Source organism: Capra hircus, chromosome 1 (assembly GCF_001704415.2).
Source record: "Capra hircus breed San Clemente chromosome 1, ASM170441v1, whole genome shotgun sequence".
NCBI classification, from domain to species: domain Eukaryota; kingdom Metazoa; phylum Chordata; class Mammalia; order Artiodactyla; family Bovidae; genus Capra; species Capra hircus.
This window is the reverse complement of record NC_030808.1, coordinates 145,775,094-145,799,845: the sequence shown is the minus strand read 5'-3', so window position 1 is coordinate 145,799,845 and position 24,752 is coordinate 145,775,094. Positions and strand designations below refer to the sequence as shown.

General features: G+C 54.9%; 1 protein-coding gene across 2 annotated transcripts in view; it reads right to left on the bottom strand.

The window, feature by feature from the left end:
* COL6A2 (collagen type VI alpha 2 chain) overlaps window positions 1–24,752 on the bottom strand; it is a 31,804-nt gene continuing 7,052 nt past the window's right edge. The window contains exons 2-28 of one of the 2 annotated variants that reach the window (XM_018052331.1): window positions 17,100–17,239; window positions 16,312–16,910; window positions 16,086–16,106; window positions 15,288–15,353; window positions 13,970–14,023; window positions 13,840–13,884; window positions 13,542–13,568; window positions 13,291–13,317; window positions 13,149–13,193; window positions 12,536–12,589; window positions 12,105–12,167; window positions 11,647–11,709; window positions 11,269–11,358; window positions 10,754–10,816; window positions 10,112–10,174; window positions 9,846–9,908; window positions 9,419–9,481; window positions 9,098–9,148; window positions 8,813–8,848; window positions 8,527–8,589; window positions 8,379–8,441; window positions 8,190–8,225; window positions 7,982–8,027; window positions 7,560–7,712; window positions 6,943–7,395; window positions 6,704–6,742; window positions 1–1,114 (exon numbers count right to left, since the gene is read on the bottom strand). In XM_018052331.1, the coding sequence (XP_017907820.1) occupies window positions 516–1,114; window positions 6,704–6,742; window positions 6,943–7,395; window positions 7,560–7,712; window positions 7,982–8,027; window positions 8,190–8,225; window positions 8,379–8,441; window positions 8,527–8,589; window positions 8,813–8,848; window positions 9,098–9,148; window positions 9,419–9,481; window positions 9,846–9,908; window positions 10,112–10,174; window positions 10,754–10,816; window positions 11,269–11,358; window positions 11,647–11,709; window positions 12,105–12,167; window positions 12,536–12,589; window positions 13,149–13,193; window positions 13,291–13,317; window positions 13,542–13,568; window positions 13,840–13,884; window positions 13,970–14,023; window positions 15,288–15,353; window positions 16,086–16,106; window positions 16,312–16,910; window positions 17,100–17,238 (3,084 nt within the window). In that variant the 5' untranslated portion in view covers window position 17,239 and the 3' untranslated portion in view covers window positions 1–515. Of the gene's footprint in view, window positions 1,115–2,188; window positions 3,295–6,703; window positions 6,743–6,942; window positions 7,396–7,559; window positions 7,713–7,981; window positions 8,028–8,189; window positions 8,226–8,378; window positions 8,442–8,526; window positions 8,590–8,812; window positions 8,849–9,097; window positions 9,149–9,418; window positions 9,482–9,845; window positions 9,909–10,111; window positions 10,175–10,753; window positions 10,817–11,268; window positions 11,359–11,646; window positions 11,710–12,104; window positions 12,168–12,535; window positions 12,590–13,148; window positions 13,194–13,290; window positions 13,318–13,541; window positions 13,569–13,839; window positions 13,885–13,969; window positions 14,024–15,287; window positions 15,354–16,085; window positions 16,107–16,311; window positions 16,911–17,099; window positions 17,240–24,752 lie in introns of those variants that run through there. The other variant, XM_018052339.1, reaches the window with a different exon arrangement.

The following is a 24,752-nucleotide window of genomic DNA, read 5'->3' as shown; positions in this document are numbered from 1 at the left end:
AGCAAGAGGGGTCAAAGCCTTTATTGGACTGGGGTGTGTGCACACAGGGAGGTATGGGGCCTGCTATCACAGCTCAGTCTGATGGGGAAGGTGACCCCTAGAGACCCAAAAGCGGCAGGGGGTCTGCTGGGGCTGGCAGAGAGCCTTTGCGGGGGAGGGGTTGGGGGGAAGGATGAGTCTGTGAATGAGGCTGGGCTGAGGGAGGTCCACTGGAGAAGTGCACCCCAGGAAGCCTCTGGGGTCCTGGGAGGGCATAGAGGGTGGGGCCAGGGCAGATGATGAAGAGGGGAGGAGGGCTGGGGTGCCCAAAGCTATGGGATTCCCAGCAGGAGCTGGGTGGGCCAGGGTCCTTCACTCCTGACTTTATACCCATACGTGGAGACTCAGTCCTCAGCGGCTGGACCTCTCAGTGGGGTCAGAGTAGCACCATGGACAAGAGGACAGAGCCCGTGGGGCAGGAGTCATGGGGCTGGGGCCCGGGGCCTGGTGGGGGTGCGGGCTGGGGGAGGGGGGCGCTAGCAGATCCAGCGGATGAACCTGTCGAAGAAGCCGGGCTGGGCCAGGCTGTCATAGTCTTTCTCGCGGAAGACGGCGGCCGGGTCGCCCAGGCTGATCTTGGAGAGCACATCCGTGTCCACGTCGCTACCCACGGCCACCACGGTGGGCACCACGTTCTGCTTGCGCATGGAGTGTACCGCCTCGTCCAGGCTGTCGTTGCCTGTGACTCCGTCGGTGAGGAACACGAAGGACAGCTCCGCGTGGCGGCGTGCCCCAGCCCGAGCGCCTTGCACCACCTGGTTGATGGCCTGCACGATGCCCGCGCCCACGTGAGAGAAGGAGTTGAGGTAGCGCGCGCTCGCCAGCGCCTCCTGAATGACGGTCAGGTTGGAGGTCAGCGGAAAGGCCACTTGCTGCTCACGCGGGCCCCCGAACTGCAGCAATGCCACACGCGCGTTGAGCGGGTCGTCGTCCCTGCGTGCCAGGGTCAGCCGTCGGGACACCTCCTCCACGAAGCGCCGCACCTTGTGGAAGTTCTGCTCGCCCAGCCGCTCAGAGCCGTCCAGCAAGAAGACGATGTCCACCGGCCGCTGTGTGCACTGGGCCACGTACAGCTCTAGGATCGAGAAGGGGTGGTGCGCGGGCGACCCACGTGAGGCCCGGCGGCCGGGCCCTGGAGCGCCTGCCGGGCCACGCCCCGCGCTCGCCTCTTTAGGCTCACCCCGCCCACAGGAGCACTGAGACCCAAGGCCGCTCCGTTGGGAACTCCCCAACCTGACAGCGCCCAGGACGTTGGTGCAGACTCCCATCCCGTCTCCCTGAGACCGACACCGTCTCTTTTGGTTGTGCTGCCACCAGGCAATGTCCCCAACCCTGAGACTGAGGGGCCCCTTTTCACTCTACCAGCACCATCTCTGCCCAGCAGCCTCCAGGCCCTCATGGGAGGGGTCCATAAAGCCCCCTTTTTTGACCCAAGAATTGGATACACCCCTGAAGGATCACAGTCCATGGGGAATGAGGCTTTGACTGTGTAAAAAGAGCTCAAGAAGATCCTCAGACTCAATGACCCGCCTCTGGCCAGATCTTTCCAGCCTTGGGAACGTTAGAGAGAGGAGCCCCTCAACTAGACGAGGCTTTGATAGGCCAGTGGGCACAGGTGTGGCCAGGACACCCTTGCCCTCATCTGGGCAGTCACCAGCCTGGACATGCTGGACAGTGTGCAGGCAAGATTGCTGCCAGGTTGAGGCTTGACCTAGGGGGCATGCCACTACACAGGCTGAAAACCCGCTGCACACACAGGAGGGACCACAGGCTCAGTCCCTGTCCATAGGCCGGGAATGTGCAGCCAAGCCCCTCCCCTAAGCCACTGCTGAGATCGCAACTCTAACTGCCATGGGGGCTCAGCATGGACCAGGCTGGTCCTCCCCAATTGGGTCTAGCTCCTCAGCCCTTGATCACCTCTCCTGACCTGGGCAGGAAAGGACTCTGGTCATAGCCCAGGTGTGCTGACCCATGCCTGGGCACACCGGGGCGTCTGACCCTTGGCAGCAACCATGAGGGGGGCAAGGTCCTCTTTGGGTCCTGTAGGCACCAGGTGACCCCCGCCCTCCTGTGCCACATGGGTCACCCTCAAAGTCCAGCGAGCAACCAATTCACCCCAGCAAGCCGCTGACCACAGCACACACTCAGGTACCTTGCTTTTCAGCTTTTATAGAATGTCTGAGATGAGCTCACAGCACCTGAAGGACATGCTTGGGTGTGTCCTTGGAGTGCTGCTCCCCGAAGAGGAGCGAGGGTTTCAGTAGATTTTTTTTTTCTTTTTTTTTAAGGAGCTTATTAATGATGCAGCTTATCTTGGTGGTGGTGCAGATGAAGAGCAGCTTCGAACTGGACTGAAAGTGCCCAGCAAGCTCCCTCTGTGTCCCTGGCAGGCAGAGTCTGAGATGTAGGGACTGGTGGTGTGGGCAGGGGGTTTCCTCCGTGTCTCAGCCAGGGGACAAGAGCCCAGGGGCCCTGGGCAGAGGCCAGCGGTGGAGCCGGGGGCTGGGTCGTCTGTGAGGCTCTGCTGGTCTCTCTTTCTGGCCAGATAATGGCCCCCGAGAGGTCCTAATCCTGGATTCTGTGACCGTGACCTTATATGGCAAAAAAGGACTTTGCAGATGGAATTCAATGAACAATTCCCTTGAAATGGCGGGGGGTGGGTTGGGGTGGGGGGGACTATCCTGGGTTATCTAGCCCTAAGTGCGACCGTAAGAGTCCTTGTAGGAGGAGGCGGAGGGGAAGGGGAGAAGTCTCATGACCACAGAGGCAGAGAGGGGAACTGGAGAGGCAGGAAGGACCCTCTCTTAGAGGCCGAGGGGGTGTGTGGCCCAGGACAGCTTGACTTTGGACTTCTGGCCTCCAGACTGAGAGAACAGCTTCTTGCTGTCTCAAGCCTGGCAGTGTAAGGCAGGCAGCCCCCAGGAGCTCATGCAGCCAGGTGGGGCTGCACCCTGTGGCTTTAGCACAGCGCCAGCGCGGTCTCGGGGTCCCCCACGATGTCCCTGTGCACCAGTTTAAAGGTGTCAATGAACAGGTCCATCCAGTCCTGCCGCTCGTTTCCTGTGGCGAACTTGGCCCGCTCCGCGGTGTAGACCAGCACAGCCACCAGCTTGGAGTAGGCAGCTGGGTCCTGCGTGAGCTCCGTGGCGTTTAGCAACTGTTGGATCAGGGGGATGGTCCTGGGGAAGGAGACATCCGGGCCCTCTTCCGTGCGGAGGAAGGTGACCGGGGGCTCGCCGCCAGGCCACGGTCCATCTGCGGGGGATTCCAGAGAGGCCTTTCAGGGATGCGGTGGGTATGAGCACGCCTCCGGCCGCTTCTCTCCTCGGAGACGAGGAGGGGCCAAAGGCTCAGCCAGGGGTTAGATGAGGAGCCAGGGAGGCTGCAGCTCCCCCTCTGTTGGCCCTGAGGGCCAAGGCCAAGTAAGTGGGGCTTTAGGGAGCCCCGAGGAGATGGAGCAAGAGCTTGAGAACCACGAGACTCAGCACCGATGGCTTCTGAAATGGACCTGGCCTGGTGGCTGCTGACAACTCAGGGCCTGCCCTGGGATGGCCTCAGCACCACCAGAATTTCCTGCCTATTTCAGCCCCACCGGGTGCTAGGCAGGTGACCCCTGGAGCCCCTCTGGAGCAATTTCCTTAGACAAATCTGCCCCACCCTTTAGATGTAAATCTCTAGGCCCAGAGCCAGAGCTCAGTCCCCTATTCCTCCAAGGACTGAGGAATAATTGCTTGGTGAGCCTCTCGCTCTCTACCCACCCTGTCCCTGGGGAGGTCAGGGCCTACTCTCTGGGCCCAATGGGCCCAAAGCCTCCTGTCCTTGGGGGGCCTCGGTATGTCCAATTAGCTCGTCCAGGTGGCCCGGCCCATGGCCTCACCCCTGCTCTGTGCCCTTCCTTCGGGCCTCAGCCTTCCAGAGCCCTGGCCTTGGTGTGGGGAGCAAGGCTCAGGCCTCCTGGCTCTCCTCCCTCCTACAGCAGCTGTCGTGGAGGAAAACCTGCCTTTGCTGCCTTTGACTGGTGTCCAGTGTTGTTTCTCTTTGATGGCGGCTTCGTGGTTCCACCCCAGCTGAGTTGCCACCCAGGTCAGTCCAAGCCCAGAAGGGGCTGAGTCTCTGGGTGGACAGGGCCACTTGGCCCAGAAGGTCCAGGCTGCACTAGCGTGGGCAGCATCCCCCTGCACCTTGTCTGCTCAGCCCTCAGCATGCTGGATGGAGTCCACTCGTGTCAAGGAGCACATTCTGTAGTTACATCTGCTCTCTTCCTCTCTGGGCACAGTATCTAATTTACTTGGAAATTTCAAATCATTTTAAAGGAAATGAGGGACTTCCCTGGTGGTGGCTAAGATGCCACAGTCCCAATGAAAGGGGCCCAGATTCACTCCCTGGTCAGGGAACTAGATCACACATGCACAATGAAGAGTTCAAATGCTGTAACAAAGACCTAGCATGCCACAACCAAGACCCAATGCAGCCAAATAAATATTAAAAAAAAAAAAGAGGACAAGGTGGAAATTAAAAAAAAAAAGGAGAATGAGGTTGTGAGTTTAGTAAAAAGAAGAGTTAGGAGAAGGGAGAAGGGGTCTCTCAGGGGTCTGTTCCCTTTCACTGTCAGGTCCTGGAGGCTCAGGAGAAGTGAGATCACCAAGACGGAGACCAGTATCCCTCTAATATCAAAACCAAAGACAACACAAGAAAGGTCACACAGCTCTGTTCATCTCTCATGAGCACAGATGCAAAGATCTTCAACAAAACACTAGCAACTGAATCCAACAGTGTATATCTATGTGTGTTCAGTTGTTCAGTCATGTCCAACTCTTTTCTTTGGATTGTAGCCTGCCAGGCTCCTCTGTCTATGGGATTTTTTTCAGGTAAGAATACTGGAGTGGGTTGCCATGCCCTCCTCCAGGGGATCTTCCCAACCCAGGGGTTAAACCTGTGTCTCCTGTATTCGAAGTGGATTCTTTACTCGCTGAGCCACCAGGGAAGCCCAACAGTGTGTGTATATATATATACACACGTATATATATTACACATCATGACAAAGTGGGATTTATGTCAGGTCTGTAAGGCTGGGTCAACATTCAAAATGCAAAGACTGTAACCCATGATGTTGACAAGCTAAAGAAAAAACACCACCCAATCATATCATAGGTGCAGAAAAAGCATCTGACAAAATCCCACACATGTTCATGACAGACTCTTAGTAACTAGGAACAGGGGAACCAGCCTCCGCTTGTGAGAAGCAGCTACAGAGACCCTGCCCGTGGTGAGACTCGAAACTTCCCCAGCAAGATGACCACTGGGCCCTGGCACCAGGGCTGGGCTCAGGTTTCTGCTCTCAAGAGGCCACCTGACCACAGGGCTCCTACCCTGGGAGGACTTGGGCATCCTGAGGGCGGCAGGGGCACAGACCATGGGTTGTGTGGGTCTCTGTGGGGACACCAGCCCCTTTAGCCCCAGAAGAGATGGGGTTTGGCGCTACTGGGTCAGCCTCTGGGGGTTGGGTGGCTCTGGGCACCACACACCACTCTCTCCAGCTGACTCTGGGGCCCTCAGGCCCAGGCTGTCTTTGAGATGCCCCCACTGCTCGCCATCAGCCATGGCGTGGTCACTGGTACAACCTCAGGAGCACTTCCTTGGAAGTTCTCTGTCAGAATAAGAGCAGGGACCCTTGTCCCCAAGTCAACGCACTCCTTCCCCTCAGGCTGCCTTGGAGCCTTTGAACCTACCCAGGGGTCCATCTGACACCTGGAAGGAGCCTGCCCCAGCGCCAACTTCATGGCAGACATGGATGTGGACGCAGGCCCCATGTTCCCATCAACACTGGACCCGCCAGCAGCCCAGCCCAATCTGGCCCCTGCCTGCTGTGGCAGCCCCTACCTCCCAGAGTCAGCCCTGGAGGCCCCAATTCTAGGACAGGCCCAGCACCCACAACTCAGCACAAGGATCCAGCTGGCTCTACGACCTGGCTGGCGAGGGCAGGGCAAGCCGTGGGGGCTCAGCTCCTGGTGTCCCTGGGCACCTCCGTGGCCCAGTCACTGCAGTATAGACCTGTAGGCAGCAGCTCGATGTCCAGCGGGGCTGGACGATGCCATCCTGGCCCCATCCCCCGCCTGAGGGACCCCCTGGAGCAGCCTCTGTGGGTCCCCAGCCTCTCACACTAGTGCAAACACGTCGGGCGGGGAGCATGGCCCCCTAAACGTCTGCTTCTGGACGGAAGATCAGACCGGCGATGCCGGGCAGCAGCAGCATGGGGCTGTCAGGGGAGAGGCCCCTCTGCCTCGCCCAGCTGCCCCTGGGCTGTGGATGTGTTCACCTCCTGGAGGGTTTAAGACCAGCCATTTCATGTATGGGGCTTCAGCCCCAGGCAGCCCTGGGGTTTCTGTCCTTCTGGGCACCTGTGGGTTTGAGACCAGTAGCTGGAGAGCCCAGCACAGTGCCCAGTGGGCAGCTCCCCTTCCCCACATGCATGAGGTGGAGGGTGGCTGAGCACCCCCAGCCCCCTCCTTGGAAGTGCTGGGATCCTGGAGGCTGGGCTACCACAGGTCTGGAACCTGAGGCTTCTCCTGGGGGTGGCCGCATCAGCATTTCTTGAGGTCCCTGAACAGCCCTCCCTACGGCCCTGGCTGCTGACTTGTCTGGGGGTCAGCGGCGCTCACGTTACCTGTTTGGCAGGGAAGATCTGGGCACACGATCTGGGGATCTAGGAGAGAGGAAAAGAAGCAGGGGTCCTGGTGACTCCTTCAGGTCCTACAGGGCCAGGAGCCCCTCCTCTCTCCCCGCCTCCTCTCTTCTCCCCTCCCCCTCTCCTTCTCTCTGCCCGCCTGGCCCCTCCTTCCCCGTGCAGCCCCACCTCTCCCTCCCCTCTCCCCGCACCCCCCGCCCCCGCCACCCCGGACTCACCCGGGCACAGCACGTCCTCCATGTCATCGATGAACTTCTCGGCCACCAGGTCGGAGAAGAGCGTCATGTTGCGCACCTGCTGCGGCTTGTCGCAGGCAATGGAATACAGGTTCTCGCTCTCGTGCTTCTCGTGGAACATGTCCCCGATGCCGATGGCCGTCACCGTTACTTCGTGGTTACACAGCGCCCGCAGGTTGAGGTCGTCGTCCCGGGGGTCGTGGCGGCCGTCTGTAATGACCACCGCGAACACGCGGGTCTTCTGGCGCCGGCTCTCCTTGATAAGCTTATTATAGGCGAACTTGAGGGCCGAGGGTGTCCAGGTGCCGCCAGCGATCCACTCAAGGTTCTTGACGGCCTCCTTGAAGCTGGACAGCGAGTCGATGCGCTCGTCGTCCAGCTGGATAGCTTCGAAGGTGCCCTCGTGGCTGTACTGCACGACGCCCACGCGGGTCCCTGCAGCGGGCGCGGGCGTGAGGTCAGCCTTGGCGGAGCTAGGTCCCCTCCAAGACCCCTCCCATGGGCTTCCATCTTGATCCCAGGCACCCTGTGCGCCGGCCCCTCTGCTCAAGACTGCGGCCTGGAGCTCCCGGGCCCCACCCCACTGCGGTGCAGCTGACCCGTCTCCGACTTGGGGTCCTTGGCGATGGCCCCTAGCCTGTTGACCACGTTGATGACGAAGTTCTTCTCCAGGGTGAAGTTGGTGTAGCCGATGCTCTCGGAGCTGTCGATGACGAACACCACGTCCAAGGCGCCACAGCGCTTCTCACAGTCTGCCGGGAGCCAGGAGAGCGGTGGGGTGGGGTCAGCGGGAACCGCGCAGGAGGGCGGGGCTGGGCTAACCGAGGGGCGGGAGGGTCGCTGCGCTGACCCCCGGCCCATGGAGACACGCTTAGACGCCAGGGGCGTGCACCCAAGTGCACCATGGGAAACAGTGAACACAACCCGGAGGGCAGGACTAGGGCAGGTGACCTTGACCCCTGGACAGGAGCCCCAAGGGACACAAGTGCTCTGGTGTAGCCGCCTGGGGGCCGAGACTCACCACAGCACCCGCAGGTCTCCCGTACGTAGGTCATGACGTCGCATTCCTGGAACACAGCCGGGTGAGCCCGGCAGAGCGTGAACCATGGGGAGGGACCGGAAGTGCTTCCTGGGAGCCTACCGACCCTGTCCACCTCCTGCCCTGAGCTCCCTTTCTTAGGATTTTAAGATGAAGGAGGACCCCGAGTCCAACCCTAGCTGATACCTACCGTGAGGCCGGGGTCTCCCGGGGGGCCAGGCTCTCCCTGGAGGAGGAAGGGTGACAGTGAGAGGTGACACTCCTCATGGCCGAGGCTGCGAGGGCTGCGTTCCGCATGTGGTCACATAGTTTGGGTGCCTGTCGGTCAGGCTGACCCAGGGGCTGGGCCTCAGGGCCAAAGGCATGGCGACTGACCTACCTCGGGTCCTGGGGCTCCTCTCTGCCCTCGTGGGCCAGGCTCACCAGGGGGACCAGGATCTGCCTGAGAAGGAAAAGGGCAAGTGGGCTCTGGCAATGCCCTGGGTGGTCCCCGCACACGGCTCTGCCCTGGGCGCAGAGGTACTCACAGGCTCTCCCTTCTGGCCTTTCCTCCCAGGTTCTCCTTTGAAGCCAAAGTCACCTCTGCCCCCCTGTGACACAGAACACCCTTGTTAATAGTGCAGAGAGCTCTGTGGCCCAGCACTGCTCCCCTGCCCCAGCCTCAGCAGACTGCCAGCTTTTTCAGGAGGAACCTGGACTCAGCAGTGCTGGCAGAGATGCAACCCCACACAGATTCAGGGCACGGCCAGCTCCCACCCCCAGAGCTCAGAGGAGGCCAGACGCACAGACGGCCCCATGCACCACAGTACGTACCTCGGGGCCAGGGGGGCCCGGCTCGCCCTTCTCTCCCTGGGAGGCAAGCACAGGGGTCACTCAGCAAGGGCCGAGGGCTGGCAGGCCCTGCAGCCCCATCCCAACCCTCATGGTGAGCCACGCAGGCTGTGGAAGAAGGTCTGAGGTTCCAGGAGGCCTGCCTCTTCTCTTGCTGGCGCTCCGGGCCCTTATCCCCTCATCCTGGGCCCAGCAGGAACTAGCAAGAACCTTCCCTGGTCATGGCCCTCCCCCGGTACCTGTCCCACATCAGGTGCCAGGACTTACAGGTGCTCCTCGGGGTCCGGGATAGCTGAATCCAGGCCTGCCAGGGTCTCCCTGGGGGACACAGGAGGCCAGTCAGGGCAGGTCCAGTGGGAAAATGTGGAGACTGAGCCAGCTAGACTGGCTTGGGGCTGGTGGGGAGGGGCCTCATGGGCAGGGCCTGCTTTGGGAGGACATACTACCCCCAAGGGTGAGAAAATGGGGGAGGTGGCGGGGGGGTTGCTGCTCAGCCCCTGATGTCCTCCCACACCAATCTTCTAGGTAGATTCCTAGAAGACTTGGTTAGGCTCCCGCCCCATCCTGGAGGGTGGGGAGGGGGCATACCTTGGGGCCAGGCTGTCCTGAGTCTCCGCGGGGACCAGCATCACCAGGGTCTCCCCGAGATCCCTGAGAACAGAAAGGAGGCAGGGAGTCGGCACAGAGGGGGACTGACCTCATCCTGCTCTGACCCCCAGGTGACACTGCTGCCCCATGGGCAGGGCATCCTGAACATCTCTACTCTCCACGAGCCACGTCCAGCTCCCAGGCCCCACACCGCCTCCCATCTGGTAAAGCTGGACCCCCCAGGGCAGGATGAGGGTGTGAGATGCCCCCTGTCCACTGCCCCAGTTTGTGGGGACAGTGTCCTTCCTGCCCAAGGACAGAAGGACCCAAATGGACTGCAGGGTGGGAAGGGGGACGAAGAGGTCAAAGGGCAGCGAGGGGCCTGGGTCCTAGAGCCAGGGGCCCTCCTCGGGGTTCTGCTACTGACCTGTTTCCCAGGCTCTCCGACAGTCCCCTGGGGACCTCTGGGTCCAGGCAAACCACGATCTCCCTGGAAGGAAGAGGGACGAGGCACTTCAGAGACTCACTGTGGACGTGAGCAAGATGGGGCTGTGCTGCCCTCCGAGAGGCCCTCAGCCCTGACCACAGGGGCCCTCAGGCTGAGTCTGAAGGGTGGCGGGCAGGGGTTCCTGGTGCAGCCCCTCCAGCAGGAGGACATGTGGCCTCTGTGACCACCCAGCCATGACCACTTGCCTTGGCTCCTTTGTTGCCAACCTCTCCAGCCAGGCCCCGGGGCCCCTCAGGACCAGGGTCCCCCTGTGAGAAGAAAGGCCAGGTTAGTTTGGTTTGCATGCGAGAGAGGTAGGAGAGGGGTCATTAACTCCCCGGAGGAGGAGGCCGCACACTGTGGAGGGTGACGCTGAAACAGCAGGCCTGTCCACTCAGCCTCGTGCAGCCTGGGCAGGAGCCACCGCTCATGTCCAAAGGAGAAAGCCCTCCTTGGAGCCCTTCACTCACATTTCACAGGGAGCTGGCCGCCCTCGGCTTTCATCCCAAGACCTCCTGCGCCAGCTATAGGAACACGTGTGCTGGGGAGGGGAGGGGAGGCTGGGGATGGAGCAGTGTGCAGCCTGCACAACTGTGCATGGCGTGCGTGGAACTGGCCCTGCCCAGGCCCCTCAGCAGAGAGTGCCTCCTGCTCTCCCAGACCCTGCAGGAAGCACCCCTTGACGGTCAAGCCCTGGGGGTCACCTTCATTCTCTGAGGTGGACTGTGGAGGGGATGTTGGTCATCCCTTGTTACGGGGGCCCCGTTGGCCCCTCAACCCAGTGAGACCCCAGTGCAGACACAGACATGGCTGACAATGCCCCAGGCTCCCCTAACACAGGCACTCACCTTCTCACCCTTGGGGCCGTCACTGCCTGGGCTGCCCTTGGTTCCAGGGTCTCCCCTGCGCCCCTGCAGAAAACAGGCTTGTGAATGACGCGAGCTGGGGGTTCAGGTGACATGACTGACACCAGCTTGGACCAGCTCTCTGCGTGGTCACTCAGGTCCCTCCTGGGTTAGGCCAGGCCTCAAGCTGCGACCTCTCTGAGGGTTAGCCTGGAGATCGGCCCCGTGTGTCTCTGGGTCTAGGTTTAGCCCTCAGGGGTGTCCTGCTGGGGGGTGAGATGGGGACACAGGGCCACTTCACAGGCACCAAGTGTCTGGCAGGGGCATGGTTGGGCCCTGCAGGCCACTCTTTGGTGGCCCTGCTTGGTGTCTGCGGCACAGGGACAAGGGGCACATTTAGAGACGCCAGAGGATGTTGGGCTCAGAGATGCCTGGAGCAGGGAGTGTGCTGGGGTGGTTCAGCAGGAGGGAGGGGCCAGGGGGATGGGCACCCCAGGGCTGGGCGGGTGTGAACTCACAGGCTCGCCTTTGGGTCCTCGGGGCCCAGGCCCGCCCTTGGCTCCTTTCAGGCCAGGACTTCCTGGGGCTCCATTGTTGCCTTGATAGCCCTGTGGGGAGGAGATGGCTCAATTAGTGATGGCCTGGCCACATGTGTCAGTGGCCAGGGGCAGGGCCCAGCCCCAAGTGGACTCACGCCCGCTGCCTCCAGAGGGACCACATTTGCCTCAGGTGCAGTATACCCTGGTCACCCAGCAGCAGGGCCAGAGAGGTGGGGTGAGGGGGCGCTCAGGGTCCAGGCTGGCCTGCACGGCCACCTCCCTCCCTCCCTCCCTCACCACTCCTTCCCCCGATGGGGGTAGCACGGGTCTCAGCGCAGGGCCCCCGGGAACACTTGCCTTGCTTCCTTTTGCCCCATTCTCCCCTGGGGGGCCTCTGCGTCCTGGGCGGCCGGGGTCCCCCTGGAAGTGTTTGGAGAAATCAAGAAATTAGCCTCTTGTTCCTTAGACCCAGGAGCAGGACAGGACCCCGGTGGGGCTGGGGGCTTGCGATTCTTCTCCTGTGTCCATGGAGCAAGCCCTGCCCTCATGTGGGCACCCCATGACCCCCATGTGTGGGCACCCCATGACCCCCATGTGTGGGCACCCCACGACCCCCATGTGTGGGCACCTCATGGCCCCCATTGTAGGCACCACATGACCCCCATGTGTGGGCACCCCATGGCCCCCGGCCTGGTTTGCAGGGATAGTGCCTCTTGTTGGGCATCTAGACCGGGTGCTGTGGGCAGGGAGAAGGCCCTGGGAGGGTGGTGGCCCCATCTGCTCTGGCTGGCCCACACCGTGGCCAGGCCGTCTACCTTTGAGCCTTGGTCTCCTCGCTCCCCAGGGCTGCCGGCTTCCCCCACGTAGCCATCAGGGCCCTGAGAGAAGGGAGAGGGTTGTGTTGGGCTCCTGTCCAAGGCCATGCTTGAATTTTCCCTGTGAGCGCAGGGCCAGCTGACCAGGGGGAGGGTGACCAGCACCCCATCTCTGGACTGGATGCTGGGACCCCTTGGGCCTGGGTGGGCCAATCAGACAAGCTGCCAACGTGGGGGGATGCGCCTTTGGGACTGTAGAGAGGCTCCCCTCCATCTGACTCAGGAGCCCTGAGGTCACTTGTCACGTTGTGACCCCAACCCTGGCTGAACCCTGGCAGGGGTCCAGGACAGGTGCTTGGGGAGGAGCCCCGCTATGGCCCCTGCCACCTGGCTTCCCGCTACAGCTGGTGGACTGACCAGGCTGCACTCACCCGATCCCCGGGGTCTCCCTTGCAGCCAGGAGGTCCAATGCGCCCCAGCTTGCCCTGAAGGAGAAGAGGGGAGCAGAAAACACGTCAGGGCCGGATTTGGGGACACGAGCCCTGATGTCAGGGGTCAGAGGCGCCAGGTCTGGGCACACTGGGCACCCCTTGTGGGACATCTGTGTGAATGGCTGTCAGGGTGGCACTTCCACGGAGGTGGGAGGGCATCCCTGGGGTGTGGCCGGGAGCGTGGGGGTCTGTGGTGTCTCCTCCATGTGTGTGCATGTGTGCATGCATGCATAGTCTCCTGTGACACGTGTGTGTGTGTACCTGTGCAGGTCTGTGAACCCCCAACCAGGCCAGACAAGAGGTCTGCAGGCCAGGCTGGGAGGCTCCTGCCTGGCCAGTACCTGCTTTTCTGCAGCAAATGTCCACTCCCCTCATGCAGGTCCCTGTTTGTCCTGTGTCCATTGAGGAGGCATGACCAGGGGCTGCCCAAGCCATAGGTGTGGGCAGTGGGCGGATGGGCCCAGAAGCCCACCCCCTGAAGGACCTGAGAGTCTGAAAGGGATCATGCTCATTTCATGGGCACTGCTGCCCCGCCCAGGGATGGTGTACTCACCTTCTGCCCATCTGTCCCGTTCTTGCCCGCCAGGCCGGGGGCACCCTGGAGGAGAGAGGGGAGGGACCCCGTTAGCTCCCTGGTACTTCCTTCTGAGCAGTGGGAAGGTGGGCACCCTGCCCTCGCCTGCTGCTCTGCTTACCTTCCGCCCATCAGCTCCAAACTCGCCCTGTGCAGAAGGAAGAGGCCAGTTAGTGCTGATCTCCCGCATCACAGATACCACTGCCTCCGGGCCGAGTCTGCCTCAGACCAAACACGAGGCCAGAGAGGCCCTGGAGGTCACGACTGGCATGACGTGGAGTCTCATGTCCCAGGAAGGACCCTGGGCTCACTGAAGGATGCAGCTGAGGGAGTCGGGCTGGGTGAGGTCAGATGCCCAGAGTGGAATCTCACCTTCTCGCCTTTGAAACCAGGAACACCCTGAGGTCAGAAGGAAAGAAAAGAAGCATTACCACAGGCGGTCGGGGTGCTGGGACCCACCCACCAGGTCCAGGAAAGAGAAGGGGGTGTGACAGCAGGCTCTGGTGGACAGGTGCCACCAGGGACGACGCGACGCTTCCATGGGGCAGGGGCGGGGATGATGGGCTGCGCCGGGCACAGCCTGACCCCGTGGCTCGCCCCTCCTGGAGGCAGGAAGCCCTTGGCTTGTCCCCATGTCTCCGCCCCCCAGACAGAGTCAGCAGCAACTTACCTTGGGTCCAGGGAATCCAATGGGGCCTTCGATGCCTGGATCTCCCTGTGGAGGAACAGAGGGTGGTGGATGCAACCCCAGCCTTGGGGACAGGGGCCTCTGGACGGGCCGGGGTGGGGAAGGCACTTACCTGTCGCCCCTTCTGTCCAGGCTCTCCAGGCTCGCCCATGTTGCCCTTGGCGCCCTGAAAGCAGATGACAGAGGAAGGAATAAGGGAGGCATTGGGCCAGGGGAGCTCCTAGGAGGTGGTAAGACTGTGGTCCTGGGGTTGGGTGGCCAGGTGACGATTACAGCGCCACCTCGGGACCCCTAGAGTCCTGGATCCTGTCAGAGCAGGCCTATCTGAGCTGTTCCCTTGAGCTCTGACTGCCAGCTCTCTGAGAAGCCGCCCCTGTGGTGGGGCTGGAGCGGCCCTGGGGTGGAGGTGCCCACACAGATCTACAGGACTCCAATTCTGCACCTGGCTGCTCCTGCCCGTATCTCATGCCGCGATGCCAGCTCCTCTGGATCCTGTGGGGGCAGCTAAATAACACCTCAAGACAGGCCGGCTCCTCACAATTCAAGGTTTAACTGTACAATGTGGGGCTGTATTAAGCAAATGCATCTACTTATTAAGATGCTTCCAGTTTCAGGGCAGAGATGGGCAGAAGTGAGAGGTGGTCAGAGGAGGGAGGAGTAAGGAGCAGAAGGTCTTCGGGATCCAGGAAGAGCGAGACCAACAGACAGGAACTAGTGGGTGGGCAGAGGCTTCTGAACAGCTGTGCCCGGTTTTGGGGTTCCTTCTGCCCCCACACTAACCACAGTGATCCCCGCAGCAGCTTCCAGAGACACCCCCTCCCCACCAAGGACCAGAGTCACAGCCCTGCCATGGGTGGCCAAAGCTGCCTCTGGTGGTAAATTCACCCCTGGATCTGGGACTGGAGTCACCAGGGAGGCAGCGGGAACATGTGACCAGCGGCCTGGCAGACAAGCACCTAGATACCTCACCCCGGAATTTAGAAAGAAGCAGCTTTCTGACATGAACCACTGGCGTTTCTTATACTCGGGTAGTAATTTTGGAAGAATTTCATTTTATACACCTCTGCTGTTAAGAAAATGCAGGGCCAACCTGACCTCTTAAAAACCACTTATTTAATAAATGACAAGCATGGGTGCCCTGTATGAATTTTCATCATGTTACTAACAGTAATGTAGCTCATGCTTCTTTACATACATGGGCATGCTTGCTTACTTTAGAGGAGTATTTTATGGGCAAATCTTAATTTATAAGTATTCCTACTTTTCTGAAAATGCCATAGGAAAGGAAGTTGATAAAAACTGAATTTTAGATCCTCCAGGGTGTGAAGTGGTGAGTCCATCCAAAGTGCAGTGACCCTAAGATATGGAGCTGGGGAGAGGTCAGGGGCTTTCCTGTGACATCGATCCCACCAGTGGTCTGGGCATCTTACCTTCTGTCCACGGTAGCCCTTGGGGCCAGGGGGCCCAGGGATCTCCAGACAGCTGACTTTGTAGCACTGAAATCAGAAGCAAGGGGCAGTGTGTGAGGCCAGGGTCACAAGTACCAGGAGGGAGGGAGGGAGGGAGGGTGGGGCGTAGCCTGGGCCCCCTGGACGCTGGGCCATCCTGAGAACAGGGCTGTGTGATGGAACAGACTTGAGAGGTGTCCAGGAGGCCTTTGTGCTCACCAGGGACAGGTCTGGGGGTCCACATGAGTGCTCTAGTCAAGTTTGGGAAACCAAGGCTGGGTTAAGCAATGACTGGCAATAGGAAGGATTAAGTTGCTGCTGGCCAGTCTCCACTGTTGTTGCATGTTACATCTCCTGTGTTTTGAGCAGCTGTCCTGGGAAAGGGCAGGCTTGTAGGAGCCAGGGCTGTGAGATGGTGCTGGGGAAGCACAGGGACGAGGGTCCCACACTGGGCACACAGCTGGCCACCTGCCTTCTCCTCCTGGCCTGATTTAGGTGGATAGAGCCTGTCAGCCCAGGGGCGACCTTCAACCTCCAGCCTCATCCACAGGGATTGCAGGTGACCCTGATGCTGATCTCCTGGGCTTAAACAGCATGGTTTTGGCCAAGAGCCCCTCAATCAGGCTCCAGTCTCAGGCTCCACAGGGAGCAGAGGGGTCATGCTCCCTCATCCCTCTCATTGTCCTAGCTCCTGGGAGTGGAGTGTGGGAAGGAGAAGTGGTCATCTCTTCTGAGTCAGAGGCCCTGGCAGCCACGGGCCTGGGATGGAGACACTCTCACCTCTCCATAGGCTTCATGTTTCTGCGGAAAAGACACAGAGAGAAACCCTGGTGAGTGGGGAACTGGAGGTGGCACCAGCTCCTCATCTGGGCGGGGACCCAGGACATCAGGGCAGACATCAGACCCCTCCCCACCCCCGGCCCACACCCTTCAGTCACTTCACAGCAGGTTGACAGACCTGGAGCGTGTACTGCCTCCAGCTGCCCTGCCCCAGCCCGCCACTCACCATGACCTTGATGATGCGGTTGATGGTGTCCTGGTCGATCTCAGTGGAGTCCGGCCGCATGGTCGCATAGTTGTTCCGGTAGAGCTCGTGCGGTGTGTTGGCGATGTCCCGCAGGCCCTGCTCGTTCAGCTTCAGGTTGGGCGGCACCGCGAACAGCCGGATGCCCTCCTCGCGGGCCCTCTCTGCCTGCAGCTTGATGCCCCCGCAAGGGCTGCCGGTCACGTGACCGTCGGTGATGACCACCGCGAAGTTGACCACACCCTTGCCCACGTGCCGCCGGACCTCCTGGGTCATGTTGGCCAGCATGCAATCGGTGAAGGTGCCCCGACGGAAGGAGCTGATGCTCTGCAGGCTCTTGGTGAAGGAGGCCCGGTCGCTGCCTGGCGGGCTGAACACCTCTACCAGATCGGAGAAGTGCAGGCCACCGTAGCGCCAGCTCAGGGCCACCTGGTCCAGGTAGAGCTCATCCTGCAGCTGGCTGATGAACTGCAGCACGAACTGCTGCATGTGGTAGAGCAGGCTGTCAGTGGGGGACTGCATGGTGATGCTCTCCGATGTGTCCAGCACGAAGTACACGTGGATCGGGCAGTCGGCCTTCTCTGGGGATGCACAGGCGTCACCTCGGGGCCTGAGCCGGTGGTCCTGGGGTCTGCCTACTAGGTCTTCCCGCAGCCGGCCCCGCCCTCGGTCCAGCCCCGCCCCTCCACCTAGGCCCCGCCCATCACCCTAGGCCCCGCCCCGTCCCTGCCCCACTCGGCCCCGCCCCACCACACCCACACCAGTCGTACCTGGGCAGCTATTCCTGTCCGAGGTGCCGGGGCTGATGACCTCCTGCTGCTGAGCATGGACGGCCCCCAGGAGCCCCCAGAGCAGGAGGGCGGAGCAGGGGCTGCGGAGCATCTTGGCAGCACCCTTGTGCCTCGACATCCTGCAAAAGGGGAGAGTGGCGCTGCAGACCGTGCCCCACCCTCACGTGACCGGCCCCCAGCCCCCTCCCCAGGTGATGCCGGGGAGACACACGGAGGTCAGGAAGCACCTCAGCTCAGGGTGCGCCTTGTTCCCTTCCCTGGGTGGGGACCACAATAACTGAGTGGGAGCAGAGACTGCAGGCCTTGGGTCCACTCTGAGTGGGACCTTCACGGTTCCCCCCTGCCCTGCGCAGCCTGGGTGCAGAGATTAAAGCAAGCTCCATGGGAGCATCAGGAAGTCCAGGAGGGTTTCCTGCAGGAGGTGATGGCTGTGCCCAGAGAGAGAGAAGTGCCCAGAGGAAGGGAACTCCCCGCCCAGAGGAATCTAGTTTACAGAGGACACTCGATTGTGTTGACTGAGAAGGTGGAGTGAGGCGGAGGCCAGGGGTTCTGAAGAACCCGGAAGCCTCCAACCACTGGTGATGGCTATCGCTGGACCTTAGGGGGCTGGTGAGGGCTGAGCGTGGGATGTAGGCAAAGCTTTGTCTTCCACTACCCCTCACCCTGAGGCCCATGGAGGAGGGACCCTAGGGAGGGCGCCAGGAGGCCCACCATGTCCTGTGTGCTACAGAAGGAGGGGACCAACGGGAGATTCACCCAGATCAGCAGTGTTCTCCATGTGCACAGGCATCACACGCCACACATCATACACACACCACACACATTATACACATCACACACACATACACACACCACACACACAGATATCACACCCACACACATCATATACTCACACATCATACACACACCACACATCATACACACATCATACCACACACCACCCACATTATACACATCACATACACACATACACACACCATACATACATTATACACATCACACAAACACCACACACACCTCATACACATACCACACACACATTATACACACACCATACATATCACACACACACACTTCACACCACACACACAGACATCACATACACATCATACACTCACACATCATACCACACACCACACACATTATACACACCACATGGCACACATATATTATACATATCACACAGACATCACACACACAGACATCACACACACATCACACACATACCACAGATTATACATACCACAAATACACCACACAGACATCTCACACACACATCACATACATATCACACACACATACACATCACACAAACACTCCACATCACACACACCACATACATAGACATCTCACACACACATTATACACATACCACACACACATTATACACCTCACACACACACTCTACACCACACACATCACATACATGGACATCTCACACACACATATCATACACACGCCACACACACATTATACATATCACATACACACTCCACACCACTCACACCACACACATTCCACAAACACACACGTCATATACCACACATCATCCACACACCACACACACACAGTATACATACCACACACACACTCCATACCCCCCATGCATCACACACATACATCATACCACACACATCATACACACACCACACACACATTATACGTATCACAACACACTCCACACCACATATACCACACACACCACACACTCACACATCATACACCACACACACCATGCATTAACACACATAATTAAAAAGAGGCCCACATAATAAAGTGTACTGTTGGAAAATATTATTCTCAAATGCAATGAAAACTTCTAAAAGTATCTACCCAGTGGAAAAACACAAAAGCAACAACAAAATACAGAAATACCCAAAGGGAAAAATCACTTTGCCCTATGGATACTCCAAGGTATCCCCCTTGGAGTCCTCTCAGCCCCAAATTATCACTGACCACTGTGGCCGACAGAATAACTTGGAGTGTGTTGTGTGCCTTCCACACGTGGGACATAAAAGGCATGGTGGCTTCTGCCTGGTCCTCTCTTAAACTGCTTGCTAAGGAGGAGGCCGTCTGTCATGGCATGAAGACGTGCCAACAGCCTTTGCAGCAGCTCATGAGGGGAGGTGATGAGGCCTCCAGCTGACAGTGGTGAGTGAGCCATCTTGGAGGCAGAGCCTCCATCCCAGCCAAGACTTCAGATGACCATGGCAGAGCCAATATCCTGCCTGCACCTTGCAAGGGACCCTGAGCTGGAAGCACCCAGCAAAGCCTCCCTTGAATTCCTAACCTGAATAAATTACGAGATAGTAAATGCTCAGGTGGCGCTAGTGGTAAAGAACCTACCTGCCAAAGCAGGAGACATAAGAGATGTACGTTAGATTCCTGGGTCGGAAAGATTCCCCTGGAGGAGAGCATGGCAACCCACTCCAGTATTCTTGCCTGGAGAAGCCCATGGACAGAGGAGCCTGCCGGACTACAGTCCATAGGGTTACAAAGAGTCAGACATGACTGAAGTGACTTAGCACATTGTTTTAAATCACTGTTTTTGAATACTTTATTATACAGCAATAAATCACTAATAGAGGCATCAAACTCTTCTTCTACAACATTGTAGACTGAAGATGAGACAATAATTCAGAATTTTGACAGGAAAATAGAATGACCCAAGGATGTCTACCCAGCTACCTTATCTTTCATATACAAGAATAAACATCTCAGAAAACTAAAAATAGAATTCCCATATGATCCAGAAATCCCAATTCTGGGCATATATCCAGACAAAACTCTAATTAAAAAAGATGCATGCACCCATATGTCCATAGCAGCACTCCTTACAATAGCCAGGACATGGAAACAAGCTACACGTCCACTGACGGAGGAGTGGATAAAGAAGAGGCAGTGCATATTTAATACACACAATGGAATGCTGCTGCTAAGTCGCTTCAGTCATATCCGACTCTGTGCGACCCCATAGATGGCAGCCCACCAGGCTCCTCCGTCCCTGGGATTCCCCAGGCAAGAACACTGGAGTGGGTTGCCATTTCCTTCTCCAATGAATGAAAGTGAAAAGTGAAAGTGAAGTCGCTCAGTCATATCTGACCCTCAGCGACCCCATGGACTGCAGCCCACCAGGCTCCTCCATCCATGAGATTTTCCAGGCAAGAGTACTGGAGTTGGGTGCCACTGCCTTCTCCACAATGCTACTCAGCCAAAAAAAGAACAAAATAACGTCATTTGCAGCAACATGAATGTAACTAGAGATAACCAAACTAAGTGAAGTTAAGTCAGACAAAGATAAATACCATATGACATAAGTGATATGATATGAAATCTAAAATATGGCATAAATGAACTTATCTACCAAACAGAAACAGTCTCACAGACATAGAGAACAGACATGTGGTTGCCAAGGGGGAGAGAGGATGGGCAGGGAGTTTGGGGTAAGTATGTGCAAACTAACATTTAGAAAGGATAAAAACCCAAGGACCTGCTATATAGCATAAGGAAGTAAATTAGATATCCTCAGATAAGTCATAATGGAAAAGAAAGCATATACATGTATATCTGAATCATTTTGCTGTACAGCAGAAATTAACACAATACTGTGAATCAACTATACTTCAATTAAAAACAAATAAAGAGTAAAAAATGGATAAGCACCTCAGATGTAAATGGGCTCAGATCTATGCCACCTCCACACCATTCCTAAAAAATATTCTGCAAGGAGTTTCTGCAAACAATAGAGAGGTATTGTGGATTTGGTTCCAGACCACCATAATAGAGCAAATATAATAAAGGGAGTTTAGGGAGTTTTTTGGTTTTCTAGTGCATAGAAAAGTTATGTTCACACTATAAGGTAGTCTATTGTGTGCAATGGTGTATGCCTTAAAAACAATATACATAGCTTAATTAAAAATATTTTATCAATAAAAAATGCTAATCATCATCTGAGCCTTCAGAGAGTTGTATTAGTAATATTAAAGACTGCTGATCACAGATCACCATAACAAGGTAATAACGAAAAAGTCTGAAATATTTCAAGAACTCCCCAAATGTGACAGAGACACAAAGTGAGCAAATAGAGCTGAATAAATGGCTCTGATAAACTTGCTCAATGCAGGGTTACCACAAGCTGCTGATCTGTAAAAACCAAAATATCTGCAAGGTGCAATAATGTGAAGTACATTAAAATAAGGTATGTATGGAACAGCTCTATTAAAGCCACCAAACATCCATTTATGATTAAAAAAAATCAGACAAGGCAAAACCCCATAAGAGATTTAGGAGTTGGATTAACACCATAAAGGATATAAATTTCAAATCAAGAAAAGTTATGACAAACCTAAACAATGTATTAAAAAGTAGAGACATCACTTTGCTGATAAAGGTCCATCTAGTCAAAGATATGGTTTCTCTAGTAGTCATGTACAGATGTGAGAATTGGACCATAAAGAAGGCTGAATGCCAAAGAATTGATGCTTTTGAATTGTGGTGCTAGAAAAGATTCTTGACAGTCCCTGGGACTGCAAAGAGACCAAACCAGTCAATCCTAAAGAAAATCAACCCTGAATATTCATTGGAAGGACTGATGCTGAAGGTCCAATACTTTGGCCACCTGACGCAGAGAGATGACTCAATGGAAAAGACCCTGATGCTGGGAAAGACTGAAGGCAGGAGGAGAAGGGGACAACAGAGGATGAGATGGTTGGATGGCATCACCCACTCAATAGCCATGAATTTGAGCAAACTTCAAGAGACAGTGAAGGGCAGGGAAGCCTGGGGTGCTACATTCCAGTGGGTCACGAAGAGTCAGACCCAAGTTAGCAACTGAACAACAACAATCAAATTTTACACAAAACTGACATAGATGTTTTTGTCTCCATGGGTCACAGACTCCTTTAAGAATGTGGACAATTTTACTCGACACAAATACACAGATTACTCGTGTACAAAAATCATATTCCTTATTACTTCAGTGGACCTATCTATGGAACTGACTCTGGATTTAAAACTCCTGCACTTGAAGAATGACCATTAGAGTACAAAAATTAAAAAAGACAAAGAGTGTTGATCTCATTCTATTACTCACCGTTGTATCGGAAGCCAATGCAATAAGACAGTAAAGAGAAACAAGTATAAATCTTGTAAAGGATGAGATGGGAACTCCTTATTAAAGATGGTACTATCTACCTAGAAAACTCAATAAGATAAACAGAACAAAGTTTAGGGGAGAGAGAAAGTGGTTTCAATGAGGCAGTTATAAGAAAAATACACAAAAATCTACAGGTTTTCTTCTATCAGGAACGACCAACTAGAAAAGGTAATGGAAAAAATACTATTTACACTAGCAAGAAAACCAAAATAAATCCAAGGAATAAACTGAACAAGAACTTAAGGATGTGCATGACTTATGGAAAAAACTCAAAAAATTTCCAAAGAACACAGTTGGAGAGAAAAACCTTGTTTTTAGATGAGAGACACAATACTTAAGAATATCAGTTATTTCAGAATATCACTTATTTCTAACCAAATCTATAATTGAATGTAATTTTGACTAAAATTTCCAATAAATTTTATTTTTTGCCATTATTTGTTGACAAAATAAATCCTAGGTTCATCTGAAGGAATAAATAAGAGTAGGTGAGAAAAATAAAAAATGAAGGTTGATAAAATTTATGCTATCAAGTGCAATAATGGAATACAATCACAGTAATGAAGTATTTATTGTTTTGGAGCTGGAAATGGCCAGAAGACCACACAGCAAGTGGCATAAAACCATATGAGAACTGAAAAGATGAGATGGCTGTTTTCAGAGCAGTGAAAGAAGGCTGGGAAAAGGGCTCACAATATGACTAAAAGTAATCCTACCTCATGCAGGGCACCCAAATAAAATCCAGGAGGAGAAAATAACTGTGTGTAGAGCATGGACTGAAAAGTCTTTGAAGAAAACAGAAAAGATGAAGCAGCATGAAATGCCCATGATTACTCTGCACCAGATGGTACACTGCAGATTTTTAACCTTCACAACAGCCCTTGGATATTAGTACCAATATAACCTCCATTTCACAGATGAGGAAACTGAGACCAAGACAGGTAACTTGACCAAGGTGCTCAGCTAGTAGCTGAGCTCCAGATCCAGGCAGCATGGTTTTGAGTCCATAGTTGTGATAACTGGGCTCTCACATATCACCTTTATTACAACAAAGCAACATGGGCAGAGTGGAAACAGACCAAGAGCCAGGCAACCATCTTCCCAATGCTTGATCAAGATTTAACATTTTTAAGGCTTAAACATTTTGAGAGCCTGCTATTGTGTATATATTTATAATTATAATATGTTGTTTTCTGTTGTCTTAAACTTTTTATTAATATATAATATCCTTCTTTGCCTCTTATAACTCTTTTTGATTTAAAGTTCACTTTACCTGCTGTTGGTATAGCTGCCCCTGCTCTCTTTCGGTTCCTATTCGCATGGAATAGCATTTTCCATCCTTTCACTTTCAACCCATTTGTGTCTTTGGATCTAAAGTGAATCTTTTGTAGACAGTATTTAGCTGGATGGTGTTTTTTAAAGTCCATTCATCCAGTATCTGTCTTTTGCTTGGACAGTATAATCCATTTACAATTCAAATAACTATTGATAAGGAGAGAATTACTTCTGTAGTTTTGCGATTTGTTATCTATATACCTTATAGTTTTTTGTTCCTCATTTTCTGCATTACTGTCTTCCTTTCTGTGTAGCTGATTGTTGTAGTAAAACATTTACATCCCTTCCTCACGTCTTCTTGTGTTTTTCGGTACTTTCTTTATGGTTACTATGGGATTAACTTAACATTATAAAATTATAACAATATAATTGGAATTTATGCCAGTTTAACTTTGTGCTGCCTGCCCAGTCATGTCCGACTCTTTGTGACCCCATAGTCTGGTAGCCCCCCAGGATGCTCCATCCATGGAATTTTCCAGGCAAGAATATTGGAGTGGGTTGCCATTTCCTACTCCAGGGGATCTTTCCCACCTAGGGACAGAACTTATGTCTCTTGTGTCTCCTGCATTATCAGGCAGATTCTTTACCACTGTGCCACCTGGGAAGCCAGTTTAAGTTAAACAACATACACACAAAATGCTCCAAAAACCAAGCAAATATTATTTTTAATGCATTGGTCCCTTAAATTATGAGGAAAACAAAATGTGGAGTTACTAAATAAAGTTACAATAATACCAGTTTCAAGAAGAACAGAGCTGGAGACTATACCACAAAGATACAGTAATCAAAAAAAATATAGTACTGGCACAAAAACAGACATATAGATCAACAGGAAAGAACAGAGAGCCCAGTGCATAAACCCATGCACTTACAGTCATTAATCTATGACAAAGGAGGCAAGAATATACAATGAAGAAAAGACAGTCTCTTCAATAATTGGTGCTGGGAAAACTGGGCAGCTAAATGTGAAAGAGGAAATTAGAACATTCTGTAACACTGTATATAAAAATAAACTCAAAATGGATTGAAGATCTAAATGTAGACTGGATATCATAAAATTCCCAAAGGAAACCAGGGCAAAACACTCTGACATAAATCACAGCACTATTTTTTTCCCCTCTGTCTCCAAAAACAAAGGAAAT